Genomic DNA, 13,329 nt, shown 5'->3' on the forward strand with positions numbered 1-13,329 from the left:
TCATATTTCAGCGTTAGTCACATCCATATTATCAGTTTCTAAATTCTGATTTCCTCTGTCGACATTTTTCTTCTGAAGGATTCCTTCTTGAAAATTTTTATTTTAACTGATGTGCTATGTAAGACTTTCAACAGCTGTCCTGTCTATATATCTTAAAAATACGTTTAGTGCCATATGACACTTTTCTGTTTGGGCTCACATTTCAGAACTATCACTAAAACTATTTTCTTTGTTTCTGGCCCCATTCTCCTATGCAAGTACTGTATATTTTTCTAGATATACAGTAGTCACATTGCCATTCTGCTGACTGCAAGTAACTGAGTGACCATGGCCTGTGTATTTATACACTGTTTGCTCTCTGAGTTTTAGGATTATAATCTAATCATCAAAGTAGCAAGCAGACATGTTTTGAAAACAGAGATTAAAGCAGACCATTGCAAAGGAAGATGGAAAGTGAATTTGGCAGCAATTTCTCCAAGGTGTTTGATTCATTAAATTTTTAAACTTCATTTCACCCCAACCTTTTTTTTTTTTTTGCAGTATGTTTATTTTTTGGTAATCTGGCATCCTAAAGCAACTTTGCAGAAAAATGGAAGTCAGAAAACACATAGACAGCCTACTTTTGGTTCAGGGTTTTATAGGTAGCAGAGCAGCTCCCTAAAAGTAAAACAGAAAACAAAACAAACAAAAAACTATATTGGGAGTTTTATATGTGATGATAATGGGAAAACAGAGTAGCTCCTGGAATGTACAGGTAAAAAGAACTAGTAGGATAAAAATGTTGCATAACTCATAAGTTATGCTAAAACTTGCCCAGGTTTGACTCAAAAGTGTTCTCTTGAACATGTGCTCTTCAAATATAGATTTATGCAGCAGGGACTCACCTGGGGCTCAAAACAAAATTGCTTCTTTTGGTAAGAGTTACACAGTGAAGGATAGACCCACAACATATTGTAGGTATGTGAGAATATTCCACCTAAAACCCTATCTGTCATTTTGTTAGGAGAAGATCATTTCTTTGCCAAACACAAAAATAAAGAACAAGATAGGAAATGACAGCAACTATATTGGACCATTTTTGCTGTTAAAACGTGCTTTGTTCTGAATTTTGTTTTTACACTCTAGTTTTTCCAATTAAATCAAGGCAGCTTTTGAGTAGGACATAAGGTAGTATGGACAAAAAGGTAGTATGCCTGAAAAGCAAATGATTTCCCTGACTTCCTGAAATCACCCATTCCATCCGACAATTCTCATGGATCGTGACTGTGATTAAAGCAACACATGAAAGGAAATGACTTTTTGCTTGAAAAATAGACCCTTGCAGTCTCTCTTTATTTAATTTGAAAAGTTCACCATGTATATAAAATATAGCACTAGAGATGCCTGGGTGGCTCAGCGGTTGAGCGTCTGCCTTTGGCTCAGGGCATGATCCCGGAGTCCCGAGATCGAGTCCTGCATCGGGTTCCCTGCGTGGAGCCTGCTTCTCCCTCTGCCTGTGTCTCTGCCTCTCTCTCTCTGTGTCTCTCATGAATAAATTTTTTAAAATCTTAATAAAATAAAGCACTAGACCATCATCATTTTTTCCACTTAATGGCATGGGAAAACAAAAAGACTAAAAACTATGATTTTCATTGTCTGAATCTCTGAGAAGCCAGTACTTTGACCCAAATGCCTTCAGCAAGGCTGTGGCCCAGGCCTAGTGCTTAGGTAGGGAGATGGTTGTCTTCATTTTCCACAGTGCAAAGCTGTCTTTTAAAAACCACTTGAATAAGCAGCATGGAAAATTAAACCTTCATTTTATTCTTCTCCATCTTCAAAAAGTAACAAAGAGGGTACTCATTTTTTAACCCAAATGAAAGTGTATTACTGAAAATAGTTCTTAAAAGACTGGTCCCCTAGATTCCTTTGAGAGGAGGCATGTTTCCCAGGCTAATGATCACCCCAGGTGACTGGGCAGCTGCATGCAGAAGTCAGCTTGTAGCTTTTATATTATTCTGAGTTGAATGGGATTTGTGCAGGGTCATGTTTAAAACCCAGCGCTTAATGTCAAATGCCAGTATTGAGAAAAGACATCCTTGCCTAAGGCCGGAAAAGAGTCTTCTAAATTCTAGAATATCCATGATGCAGTTTCATCTATGCATGTTCTTACCTTCTGTCTTTATATTTACCAGGTCAGGATTGGGATTTACAGAGCAGGATGGGTAATTTCTACACTACCAGGTCTCTAGGCTAACCACACAAGTATGCGTGTGTGTGCGCACACACGCACACACACCCAGAGTGTCACGGAGAGCAATGGAAGTCTATCTGCAGGCTCTGTGTGACCTTGAATTGAACTCCTGGGGCTGCCACAGCTCCTGAGTCATGCCAGGTCCCGTTTGGAGCTTGCTTGCTTCCCTCTTTCCCCTCCTGCCCAGCAGCCCTCCACCAACTGCAGAGGAAACTGGCTGTGATCACAGTTGCCAAGGCCAGAGAGAACGTTCAGAGCTTCCCCTTCTTCACAGAAGCCTGAACTCACCAGGAGCACCTTTGTGGGGGTGCCTGCCTTTGTCATTCTGCTAAGGATTCAAACCAGGGGTGTTAAATATAGCAACGACTTTTAAAAGAAACCAGAAGGCAGGGAAATTGTACCTTTCTGTTATTTATGGATCACAACTAATGCAAAGTAAATGCTTACGGGCCATATCACAAGAAAGCACATTCTTTTTGCTAGTGAGCTTGTTGAAACCCTTATTTGAGTTTAAGTCTGTTTACATCATGGAGAAAGGAGCCAAAGTAGAAGTTTTCAAAGGAACCTCAATTCTTTGGGGAGCATGAGTTCCTAAAATACTAATTGTTGACTTCCCTGAGTGGCGCTGCATCTCAGATAGGAGTGGGGCCAGAAACTTCTTGATTTGGAAACCCACCTGTTTTGAATATAATTGACTAAACGAGGAAAGATAATGCTCAACACATGTTTTTTAATAATCAAAATTTGGATTCATTTTTGTTTTTTAATCCAACCGAACTCTAGTAACAGATCTGTTAGCTGGAGATCAAGAGACGTTATTGAAAGTCTTGATTTGAAGTTGTCGGAGAGTTATGTTTGCTCTCGGAACCCTAAAACTTTCTAGAGTTGTTTGGTCTAAACAAATTTTTGGATGGTGTGAAACATGTAGACTTTGAGATTGCCCACCAATATCTTCTATTCTGACTTTAAAAATAAACAAACAAACAAACAAATAAATAAATAAGCCCACCCTGTATTTGACAGTCTAATGGGAAAACGGTAGCCATTCATGGCAGTGTTGGCATGCAGCTTAAATAATTTAATTACGTGAACAGCCCTAGTGCTAAAAAAATTCTTGTTTTACAATTTTATATTGATACCCATAAGAAAATTAACTAATTGCAGTTTTCTTTTTGTCCTTTTGCACCTCTGTTTGCTGCTTTCTCTCTCTGTCTCTTTCACATCAGTCACCTGGGCTTGGCACTGACTCATGTCCCCCGTCCCCTCCATCAGCCCATCGTCCCCCTGCATCCTCCCCAGAGCTCCGTAGGAGGTGTAAGGAGAATGACTGTCACCCCCTGGGTTTGGAACCAGCCAAAGGCACCGTGCGTGTGCATGGAGAGCCCACCTTGGACTCTGACCACAAAGGGAAGCCATCCCTAGGGGACCAAGATGTGGCTTTTAGCTACAAGCCACAGCCTGGCAAAGGGACCACCCTGTTTTCCTTCTCCTTGCAGCTCCCGGAGTCCTTCCCTTCTCTTCTAGATGATGATGGGTACCTCTCTTTCCCCAACCTGTCGGAAACCAACCTCCTCCCCCAGAGCCTGCAGCATTATCTCCCGATTCGCTCACCCTCCCTTGTGCCCTGTTTCCTCTTCATCTTTTTCTTTCTGCTCTCCGCCTCCTTCTCAGTGCCATATGCCCTCACTCTCTCCTTCCCTCTGGCTATGTGCCTCTGCTACCTGGAGCCCAAGGCGGCCTCCTTGAGTGCCTCACTAGACAATGACCCGAGTGACAGTTCAGAGGAAGAGGTGTGTACCTCGGCATAGAACACACTTCCCTGTCGTGGTCGGGGCTTCGGTCCGAAACAGTTGTTAGGTGCCTACTGCAATAGTGGTCCTACTTTCAGAGCCTCATTTATTGTCTGTGCCGACATGTGAGAGGTTTTTGTGTGTCGGGGAGTACAACCCGGCCCCAGGGTTAGGCACAACACCATGTGGATGGAGCAGTCTGCGCCCAGCCCAGAATCCTTCTGCTACCCACAGATTCTACAAGTGATAAATGACCGACTCAGAAGTCAGTTTTAAATAACCCATTAGCTATGTTAAAATTGGGGTTAGGTTAAATGGTTCTGGTCAGTTATTGTTTCATAAAGGAAGGGACACATAAGACTGAGAAAAAAGTTTGACCCAGATTTATGGGGTGTTCCCAAAAGGCATCCTGGCATAACGGTACACGGTGGTGATACCAGTAGGTAACTGATCCTCAAGGCGAGGTGGGAATGAACATCTGTAGGAGGTATGTCGTCATCATTTGGGTAGCTTTCCCCAACTATAAACACCTGTCCTCCTCAGAAATTCCAAAATGTCCCCACTGTGCTCTTCTGTTGTCATGGCCAGATTGTCTCTGTTACTCACAAAGGTGAGCCAGATCCCAACGGTGTGTTGGGTCAGAAAAAATGCTCGAGTAGTTTAAAAGGCCTGTGTGAGCTTAGTTGTCAGAAGGGCCACAAAGAAGACCAGAAGTAGCTGCAGTTTTCCCACACAATTGAGAGAAGACTCCTTGAAGATGTCTGCATGCTGTAAAAGTAGGCTGGAAGTCCATCAGTCCTAACTGTGCCAACGCATATACTGGATGGCAGTGATTCTTTCAACTCCAGCCTGAGCCAGAAAACACACACACACACACACACACACACACACACGCATGCATGCATGCACGCATGCACGCACGCACACATGGACAATCTGGGAAGGTCAGGGAAGCCAGACAGGCCCCTATGGCTCTCAGCCAGGCATGCGCCCAGTGGGGAAGGGATGGGCCTTCAGCTTGTGTCTGAGAAAGACATGCTTGCTACCTGTCCACATCTCCTGTCCCTCATCTGAGCCAGTGAGTGAGTTGACATGGTAGCCAATAGCTTTTCCTCCTAACGGCCCTGCCCTCCCATCACTCCACAGCTCTGTGAACAGCCTGGCAGTTCCCTTCAGAGTGCAGGGGAAGAGAACAGAAGCTGCCAACAGAGGGCCTGGCTGTCGCCCCCTCTCCTGCCCACACCCTCCCTAGGCCCTTCCAGCTCTTCTGTTCTCACAAAGCAAGATGTTTTGTGGCAGGAGACAGGCCCAGTAATCCCAACATTTATAAAAAAAAAAAAAAAAAAGTCACAAAGTCAAAGCAATGCGAAAAAGAAAAAGAAAGAAAAAGTCTATTCAATTTTCAGCTCAGCCAGAACTCATAATTTGAGCTGCACCTGTGAGTATATAGAATTGTGAGGGTGTGTAAGTATCTATATTTAGTGATATTATGACCATTTCTCAGTAGCAGGACAAAAATGGGAATGGTCTCCTAGATGTTTTAAATAAAAGTTTGCCCTTTTCCATTTGATATTGCATAAGAGCCCTTTCAAATCAAGGTTCCTGGGTCGTATGACTTAGCTCCAGCTATATATACATATATGTGTATTTGATGTAAAAATATTTTCATACACGTTAAGTATTTTGAGAGAATGACTCCTAGGCTTCAATATCACTATTTCTCACAATGGCAATATTGCCAAATAACATAGGACTAGAACATACAACATTAAGAACACAAGATTATCGACAGAGACTGTAATACTAGCTGGTTTCCAGCCTGGACACCTATTTTCCCTTTAGCAGTGGAGTTGTCCAGCTAACATAAAGCAAAAAGATTGCCATTCTATGCTTTTCTGAATTCTAAAATAATGGAACTTTTCTATAGCAAACCACACAGATCTTGTGCCTAATCCAGGGTATACATCTTGTTGTAATCAATGCATGGAAATTAATGTTAAACTTGGGCATGTCTGCATTACATCAGCAAAACAAATCACAGCAGTTCCCCGATGCAAGCCAGTGACACGTGACTGGAGCCTCCCAGCAGATCACTCTCGCTGTTACTGCAAACCTCTGAGCCAGCTTGGGCCTCTGGGGTCTTAGCCCTGCTCTCCAGCCCGGAGCGCCTACGACAGCTCTCCCGACACAAGACTTCACGTGTGGCCATCTGTTCTATGTCGTCTCTTAACCCAAGTGTTAAGAGCTATGCTCTCTAGTTCAGGCCAAGCTGGAGCACTCCTATGTAGGTCATTCCATTAAAAAAAAAAAAAAAGCCATTTGTTTACATGGCCTGTTTTATTCTCTGGGCCTCAAGCACTTTGGCAGCTACACGAGTGACTTCGTGTAACATACGGTTCAGCTCTGTCACGTTCATTTTGCAAAACCACTAATGAATGTAATTCTTTTCAAATATTTTATCAATGTTTACATTTCTCACGTGTTGGAGTAGCTTAATTAGCTCCAGCCTTTCTCAAGAGTGAAACCCAACGTAGAAAGACATAATCACTTCAAACTAGAAAGCTGTTGACCACTCTTTTTTTTTTCCTTTGTACCTTCAAGAATGGTCACATAAGGGGCACAGAATGTTAAATCATTTATCAAGAAACATAAGCTGAATTTAGCTCCCCATTCCATAGAATGTATTTGTGTGTCAGCTCGTAAGGAAATTTTTTGTGATACAAAAAAGATTCGAATTTAGAGGGAAAAAAAATGAATCAACCAATTTTTAACATTTTAAGTTGTGAAAATATAGACTCATATGATAGTCTGTGACATGTTAGACGTTTCATAGTTTTGTTTACTTGTAGTATATAAAGAACAGTTGCTATAAAAGCTACTTTATTCATCCTTTCTTCATTTATCAACGATTTATTGATCATGCACTATATTTGTTAAATGACTACATGCTCAGTAAGAATTTAAGGGAGTTAAGATATGGCCTAAGCTATTTTTTCATGTAGCAAAAAAATAATTATGTAATATTATAATGTGATACTAATATATATTAATGTAACATATTACAGTTATAGGCACTTTCAGGTCTGCATGCATGCATCAGGCCTTATAGAAAGCACTTAGTGTCCCATTACCTGATACCGTTAGGGCTGTTGCTTTTTCTCCATTTTACTGAAAGGAAATGAGGATTAAAGCATGAAACATGCCCAGTGTGTCAGAAACTTCAGTAGCAAGGATTTGAGCTCATGTTAGTCTGAGATCAGAGCTCTCACTCTCAACCACGACTGTGATCTAAAGCCAGAATGCTTTAATAGTTTTTAAAACCATACGGGTGATTATGTAAGAGGAGAAATACTTTCAAGCACCTTGGAAGTTTTTCACAAAACTAGTTAGTATGCCAAGCACTGATCATTCCTATTTATTCTTGAAAGCATAAGGTTTCTTTGGGTTATCATATACCTTAACAATAACTTGTCTCTCTCCCCCTATGTCAAATTGGCCTTTCCCTAGGCTACTAGTTGGGAAAGCCATGCTAACACCCTCATAAGAAAATGAAATAGTCACCCCTCCCCCCGACCAGGTGTATTGCCAAGGCTGTCAGGTCATGAAAATGTGTCAGGACACATTCTTTACCAAACCATTGAAAATAGCTGGCTACCTCAGGCACACATGCCAAACGTGAATTTTAATGTATTCTCTTTTAGGAATATATAAAATGGAAATTTGGAATAGCACCAAGAAATCAGCCCAGCCAGAGTTAGGTTGATATGAACCTCACTGTCCCAGTTGTCCTTCTTGACATTCCTTGTTGTTAGGATTGAAAGATTATTTGAAGAGGCAGGTTCACATGCTTACAGCCCCCCGTTTTTGTTTTCAAAATACCTATCGTGTGCCTTTGCTCAAGGGATTTTAGTAATGATTAGTTGACATTTGTGAAGGGAAAGTCAGTTAATATTACATTATGGCATTCAAATGTCCCACTTTCAATGGCAATGGTTCTGTTGTACTCCAAAGAAAATAGTTTGTTTTAAACCATAAACCTCAATGAAACAGCTTAAAAACCAGTCCTGAAATTACTATTATAATTCTCCCTTAAAAACTTAGGCTCTGTCAAATGCTGTGCTTTGTTTTATTTGTTTACAAGTAGATGTCTCTCTTTCTCTATTTTTTTATTATTATAATTTGCTTCATTTGGTTGTTTTGGAAAGAGATGTTTAAATACTTCCTTTATAAACTTCTTTATATTGGAGGGTGGGGCAAAATAAATACAACAGTTAGTCTATAACAAATCTAGTTAACATTGCTACTTGAAAACTGAGTTATATTTTTCACATGTAAAACATATGCCTGTGAGTCACTGGCATGTGCTTTTTATAATCAATAGGTAATGCAGACAGCCTGATGGTCATACATGAGTGTAAATTATCAACATGATATAAATGAGGGGCTGAAAGTCCAGTGACTGTTATAGTAGCTTTTTATTTAAATTTACATTTTAATTTAAATTTAATTTATTTAAATTTACCTTTCAAATGTGACTTATTAGAAAAACAGATATAAACATCAATTTTATTTGCATTAAACATTTTTAAGAGACCATTCTCGGGGTTTTAGTTAAAAGTGGGGGGAAAGAATGACAATTTGGTTTTCCTGAGACGTGAAATCAGACAAGTCAGCTTGGCTAATGCAGTTCTTGCGGTTCCCGCAGGCTGCATGCCTCTGGTCTTCCTCCGAGTGGCTCTGCTGATGAAACCTAGCTCTGGCCTTTCTTTTGCTTTTGCTTGAACCTGGCATTCATGTGGGAAGGTAGTAGGATACAGATCACAAAGAGAGTGAGCTGTTTGACCTGTGCCATGCCCTATTTGACCGAATGGGTTTGTTTTCTATTCCTGCCTTCCTCCTGGACCCTGGTCACTCCTGTGATCAATAGACCGACAGTGAGCGCACGGACACCGCGGCCGACGGGGAAACCACTGCTACTGAGGTTGGTACCATCACTGCGGGCGGCTAGTCGCCAGCCCAGCGCAAGCACCTCGTGAGCATGGCTCTGCATTATATGCATATAATGTTTGAAGCCTTTGAAGATTAGCTTCGATAGAGTAGAGATCAATTCTAACTCTGAAAGGAGGCAAGAAATATATTCTATTGCCTAGGCCAGGGGTTCTCAAATTCTGGCGTGCCTCAGAATCCTCTGCAGTCCCTTCCTCCTATTTCTCCTGCAAAATAAGGTCTGGGATGGGACTCCAGAATTTGCATTTCTAGCAAGTTCCCAGGGATGTTGACTCTGCCCATTTTAGGATCACATCTTGAGAACCTTTGGCTAAACCAATAATACTTAAAAATACGTACATATTCCCCTTTCCCAAATGAGAAGCTGTTTATGTATAATAGCCGTGTTAAGTGAAGAGGAGGGTCACAATTTAATTAGCTTATTTACTAGATATATTTTAGATCCCAAATAATAATTAAAATAATAATACATCTTTTAACTCCTGTTTGTAGACTTGATGAACATAACCTAGGTCACTCAAAAGAAATGAATTCTCTAAGGAAGAAAAAATTAGCAAATTACTCTTAGTACTCTATTTTTTAAAAAATGCTATCACATTGAACAGTGATAGGAAAAATACTATGCTATCATTTATCCTTTATAAGGATAAATAAACGTGTGCGCCTATGTTGTTGTTCAAATATTCTCTACCGTTAGCTAAAATTTCGGTAAAAACAGTATCGATGGTGATGGAAGTCAAGACATTCCTAAAGTCCTCACAGAATTTGTTTTTTACTTTGTGGTAGTATTTACTCTAAGTTGTTTTTTACATCATCCAGTTAGAACAGTCTTCTAGTAAGACATTCAGAACTAAAAATGTAAATAGTATCTGTATAATACTTAATTGAAAATATCTCCAGAAATACTTTTTAAAATGGAATTTTATTGAATTTCATCCTTGGGAAATACCAGAGTACAATTCAAAGTCTGGAAATCACAATTTTTCATTGAAAAATATATATTAATCATAATAATATTGTAGGGGCACCTGGCTGGCTCAGTCAGTAGAACATGCCACTCTGACTCCTGATCTTGGGGTTGTGAGTTCAAGCCTTGCATTGGGCATAGAAAGTACTTAAAAAGAAATTCTAAAAAATAATATTGTAAAACAACTTTCCAGATTCTTTTAAGCAATTACATATAAATTTATTACAAGTTAATAATTTTCTGTGCCAAATTATAACAAAATTACATCTTGATTTTATAACAATTAATAGTTACATGTAGCTACACGTTAATTCAGTAAGCTTCATCAGAATCTTAATGTGTGCTGTAAATGCAGAATATTTTAATAATACTCTAAATTTCTATACCAGTTTTAAAGGATGATATATAATGTTTGAAGCATGCAAACGTGTACATGCAACATAGGTAATTTGAAGCTTAAAAATAAAAGAGCTGTGAGCGCACCACACACTTAAGAATTAGTAGTGTTGCCAGAGTTAGAGTTACCTGTGCACTCTCACACTTTTTAAATACTTGCCCTTCTCTCCTCTCGGGAGCCAGGACCATAGTAGTGCCAGGTGAAATGTGCTGGGGCCAAGAAAGACTAATTGGTTGCAGGCCACCTGCTCAGGTGTCTACCTCTTCTCACGTGTAATTACACTGTGATCCTCCTCTGTGGACCTGGGTCCGAGTACCCCTGGCAAGACATGCAGCTTTACTACTGCCTGCAAATGAGGCTTGGCCTAGTTACCTAGTTGCTGGTACTCAGATACCAGTCCAAGGGCTAAACAGATCCTTGAAATAAGAAAAATAAAGATAATGAAGTGGCTTTTAGATAAATCTGTTGTATTTTTTAAAAACTCAACAGTGATCCTGTCTACATTTTAAAGAAATGCTGATAATGTCGATAGTAGTTGATCCTTTTTTTTTTTTTAACTTTCTTAACTTATATCAACCTCCTCCCTTCCCAAATTTATTTCTAAGTCTATAGGTTCTAATTCAAGGTTCCAAGAAATTCTTAAATGTGGGACCCTCTATGTTAAATTCTTTGAGCCTCGGTTCTCTGACCTATAAATTGGGGATAATAGCTATAACTTCATAGGGTTATAAAGACTTACAGATCCTAAGGGAGCTCTCATTATTGAGTAAGCATAACCACTCTTGTGGATTGTAGTTTGGGTGTGGCTCCCCACACTTCCTGAACCATTTCTAGTGTTCATTAAGGCCAGCCTGCCAAGTGCTGGCTGTCCCCTCCCACGTATGTGTGTGTGCTCATCGGCACTTAACTCCAGGTTAAAGTGTCAGAGACTCACCGAGCAGGGAATCTTTTACCCCGGTCTTCTTCATAAGCATCGTAATTTATGTGTGAGAATGTGGTGGCTTGCACATAGGAAAGAAATGACATCCATATTCAAACAAGAGCAAACTAGTGCAAGTTTCTATAGAGCATAGTTCTTCGATCATAGAGTCAATTACATGGTAAGACTTTATTTCCCACTCTTTCTTGATGCTGGCAGTCGGACCAGGAGGAAGATGCAGAGCTCAAGGCACAGGTAGAAAATTAAAACAAAAACCAAAACCAGTGTGTGATAAGTCATTGTTCGTCTACGGTGTCCCAGCCTTCCAGCATGCTCCGTAGGCGGTTACCCGTGTTGTCGGTGCAGTGTGGAGGATGGCATTTGTTCCCGTGACTACTGTGTCCCTTACCTTTCCCTTTCTTCTCCACTTTTTTCAGAATAGTCTGATTAAGCGAATAAAGGGTGAAAATGTGTATGTCAAACATAGTAATCTTATGTTAGAGGTTGGTATTGGTATATACCAGTGCATGTTTGTGTGTGTTGGCATTTCTGTTAGTGGCATACCTGTGGGCTCATATGATGGTGCATGAACTGTGTGCTCTCACCTGTGAATAAGTGGGGATACCTTCTTAGCCTACTTTGATTCCTTTCTGATTCCTTCCTTCTCCTAGATATAGATCCTTTTTCCTGTGTGTATTTGTTTTAATTTCTTGTTTCATGTGAGTTACACTCTATATTTATAGTTTGCCTTTAAAAACTCTTTTGATTTTTCTGCTTGTGTGAACTAGATTTTTTTTTCTTCTCTCTTCCTTAGAAATATCACATTTTCACCAAAGTGCTTGTAGTAGTGTCATGAGCCCTGATCAGATTCCTTTTATTTTGAGTACTAATGAGATTGACATTACTTTAGGAAAAAAAAAAAAAAAAAAAAAAACGCAGATAGGAAGGCAAATGTAAAACATTGACTGTTGGATTCTTTATGTTCTGAATATAGGAGCTAGATAAAACTCAAGATGACCTGATGAAACACCAAACCAATATTAGTGAGCTGAAAAGAACCTTTTTAGAAACCTCCACAGACACTGCCATCACGAATGAATGGGAAAAGAGGCTTTCTACTTCCCCAGTGCGACTAGCCGCCAGGCAGGAGGACGCGCCCATGATCGAACCACTTGTACCTGAAGAGGTCGGTATTCGGGCATTGGGTTGCCATCATCTTCTGTTCACTGGCATCACTCCTCTACAGGGCCTGCCCCTGGGGAACGCAGTTGGCAAGCTTCTGAGTAGACAGTCTTGCCACCTGTCTGCATATAACCTGAACTCATATACTTAGGCCTCCAAAGCAAAGCTGCAGAGTAAAATGATGTGGCGGGTGAGAGATGAGCAGACACATCACAGGGTGCTGGGAGTGAACAAGGAGGCCCAGGGAAACTACAGTGCATGCAAATTGGTTTATTCTAACCGCAAACCTAGATTTCACAGCTGGGAGAAATGGAGATATTGTCTTAATGAACTGACACTTTTTCTGAAAACGCTTTTTCTGCCGCATTCAGAAATGCCCTGAAAACCCACGAATGTTTCTCATCAGTTGCAAGATGAGGCGTAGAGAGATTGTCTAATGTTTGACTAAACACTGATCTGAAGTTGACAGAATTTCAGGATATGTTTCACTCTGAGAAACCAGTGTTTTTTACTGGTAGAACTAGCGTTCGATTTGATTTTGATTTTTAACTGATTTTTTAAAATAGAAGCAACTGGTTATTTTAACCGATTTATAATCAGTTTTTGATTTTTAATAAAGTAGAGGCCAGAATGTCTCTTCAAGTAGGACTGTTCCATATTGAAAAGCTCTCTTGAAATGTACAGCCAGACAGTGAGGATTCAGCTGATACTATTTCAGGGCTCCCACTGTGGGACCCACAAATGGCAGTGGTGCCCATCTGTCAACTATTCAACATCCTCTTGCTTTATCTGTCTTTCAAAAGAACTAGTTTTTTAATAACCAGATCTTTCTAGCAT

At 40.2% G+C, this 13,329-nt stretch overlaps 1 protein-coding gene across 50 annotated transcripts in view; it reads left to right on the forward strand.

Annotated features, from left to right (window-relative positions):
- The window catches only part of EPB41L3 (erythrocyte membrane protein band 4.1 like 3), a 227,621-nt gene that overhangs the window by 201,973 nt on the left and 12,319 nt on the right, over positions 1 to 13,329 (forward strand). For 22 of the 50 annotated variants that reach the window (XM_072734985.1, XM_072734954.1, XM_072734953.1 and 19 more), the window contains exons 13-16: positions 3,457 to 4,020; positions 8,948 to 9,001; positions 11,530 to 11,565; positions 12,305 to 12,496. In XM_072734985.1, coding sequence (XP_072591086.1) covers positions 3,457 to 4,020; positions 8,948 to 9,001; positions 11,530 to 11,565; positions 12,305 to 12,496 — 846 coding nt within the window. Of the gene's footprint in view, positions 1 to 3,456; positions 4,021 to 8,947; positions 9,002 to 11,529; positions 11,566 to 11,747; positions 11,814 to 12,304; positions 12,497 to 13,329 lie in introns of all 50 variants that reach the window. The other 28 variants (XM_072734974.1, XM_072734980.1, XM_072734978.1 and 25 more) reach the window with 4 other exon arrangements.

The sequence above is a fragment of the Vulpes vulpes genome, chromosome 13 (genome assembly GCF_048418805.1).
Source record: "Vulpes vulpes isolate BD-2025 chromosome 13, VulVul3, whole genome shotgun sequence".
Classification (NCBI taxonomy): Eukaryota; Metazoa; Chordata; class Mammalia; order Carnivora; family Canidae; genus Vulpes; species Vulpes vulpes.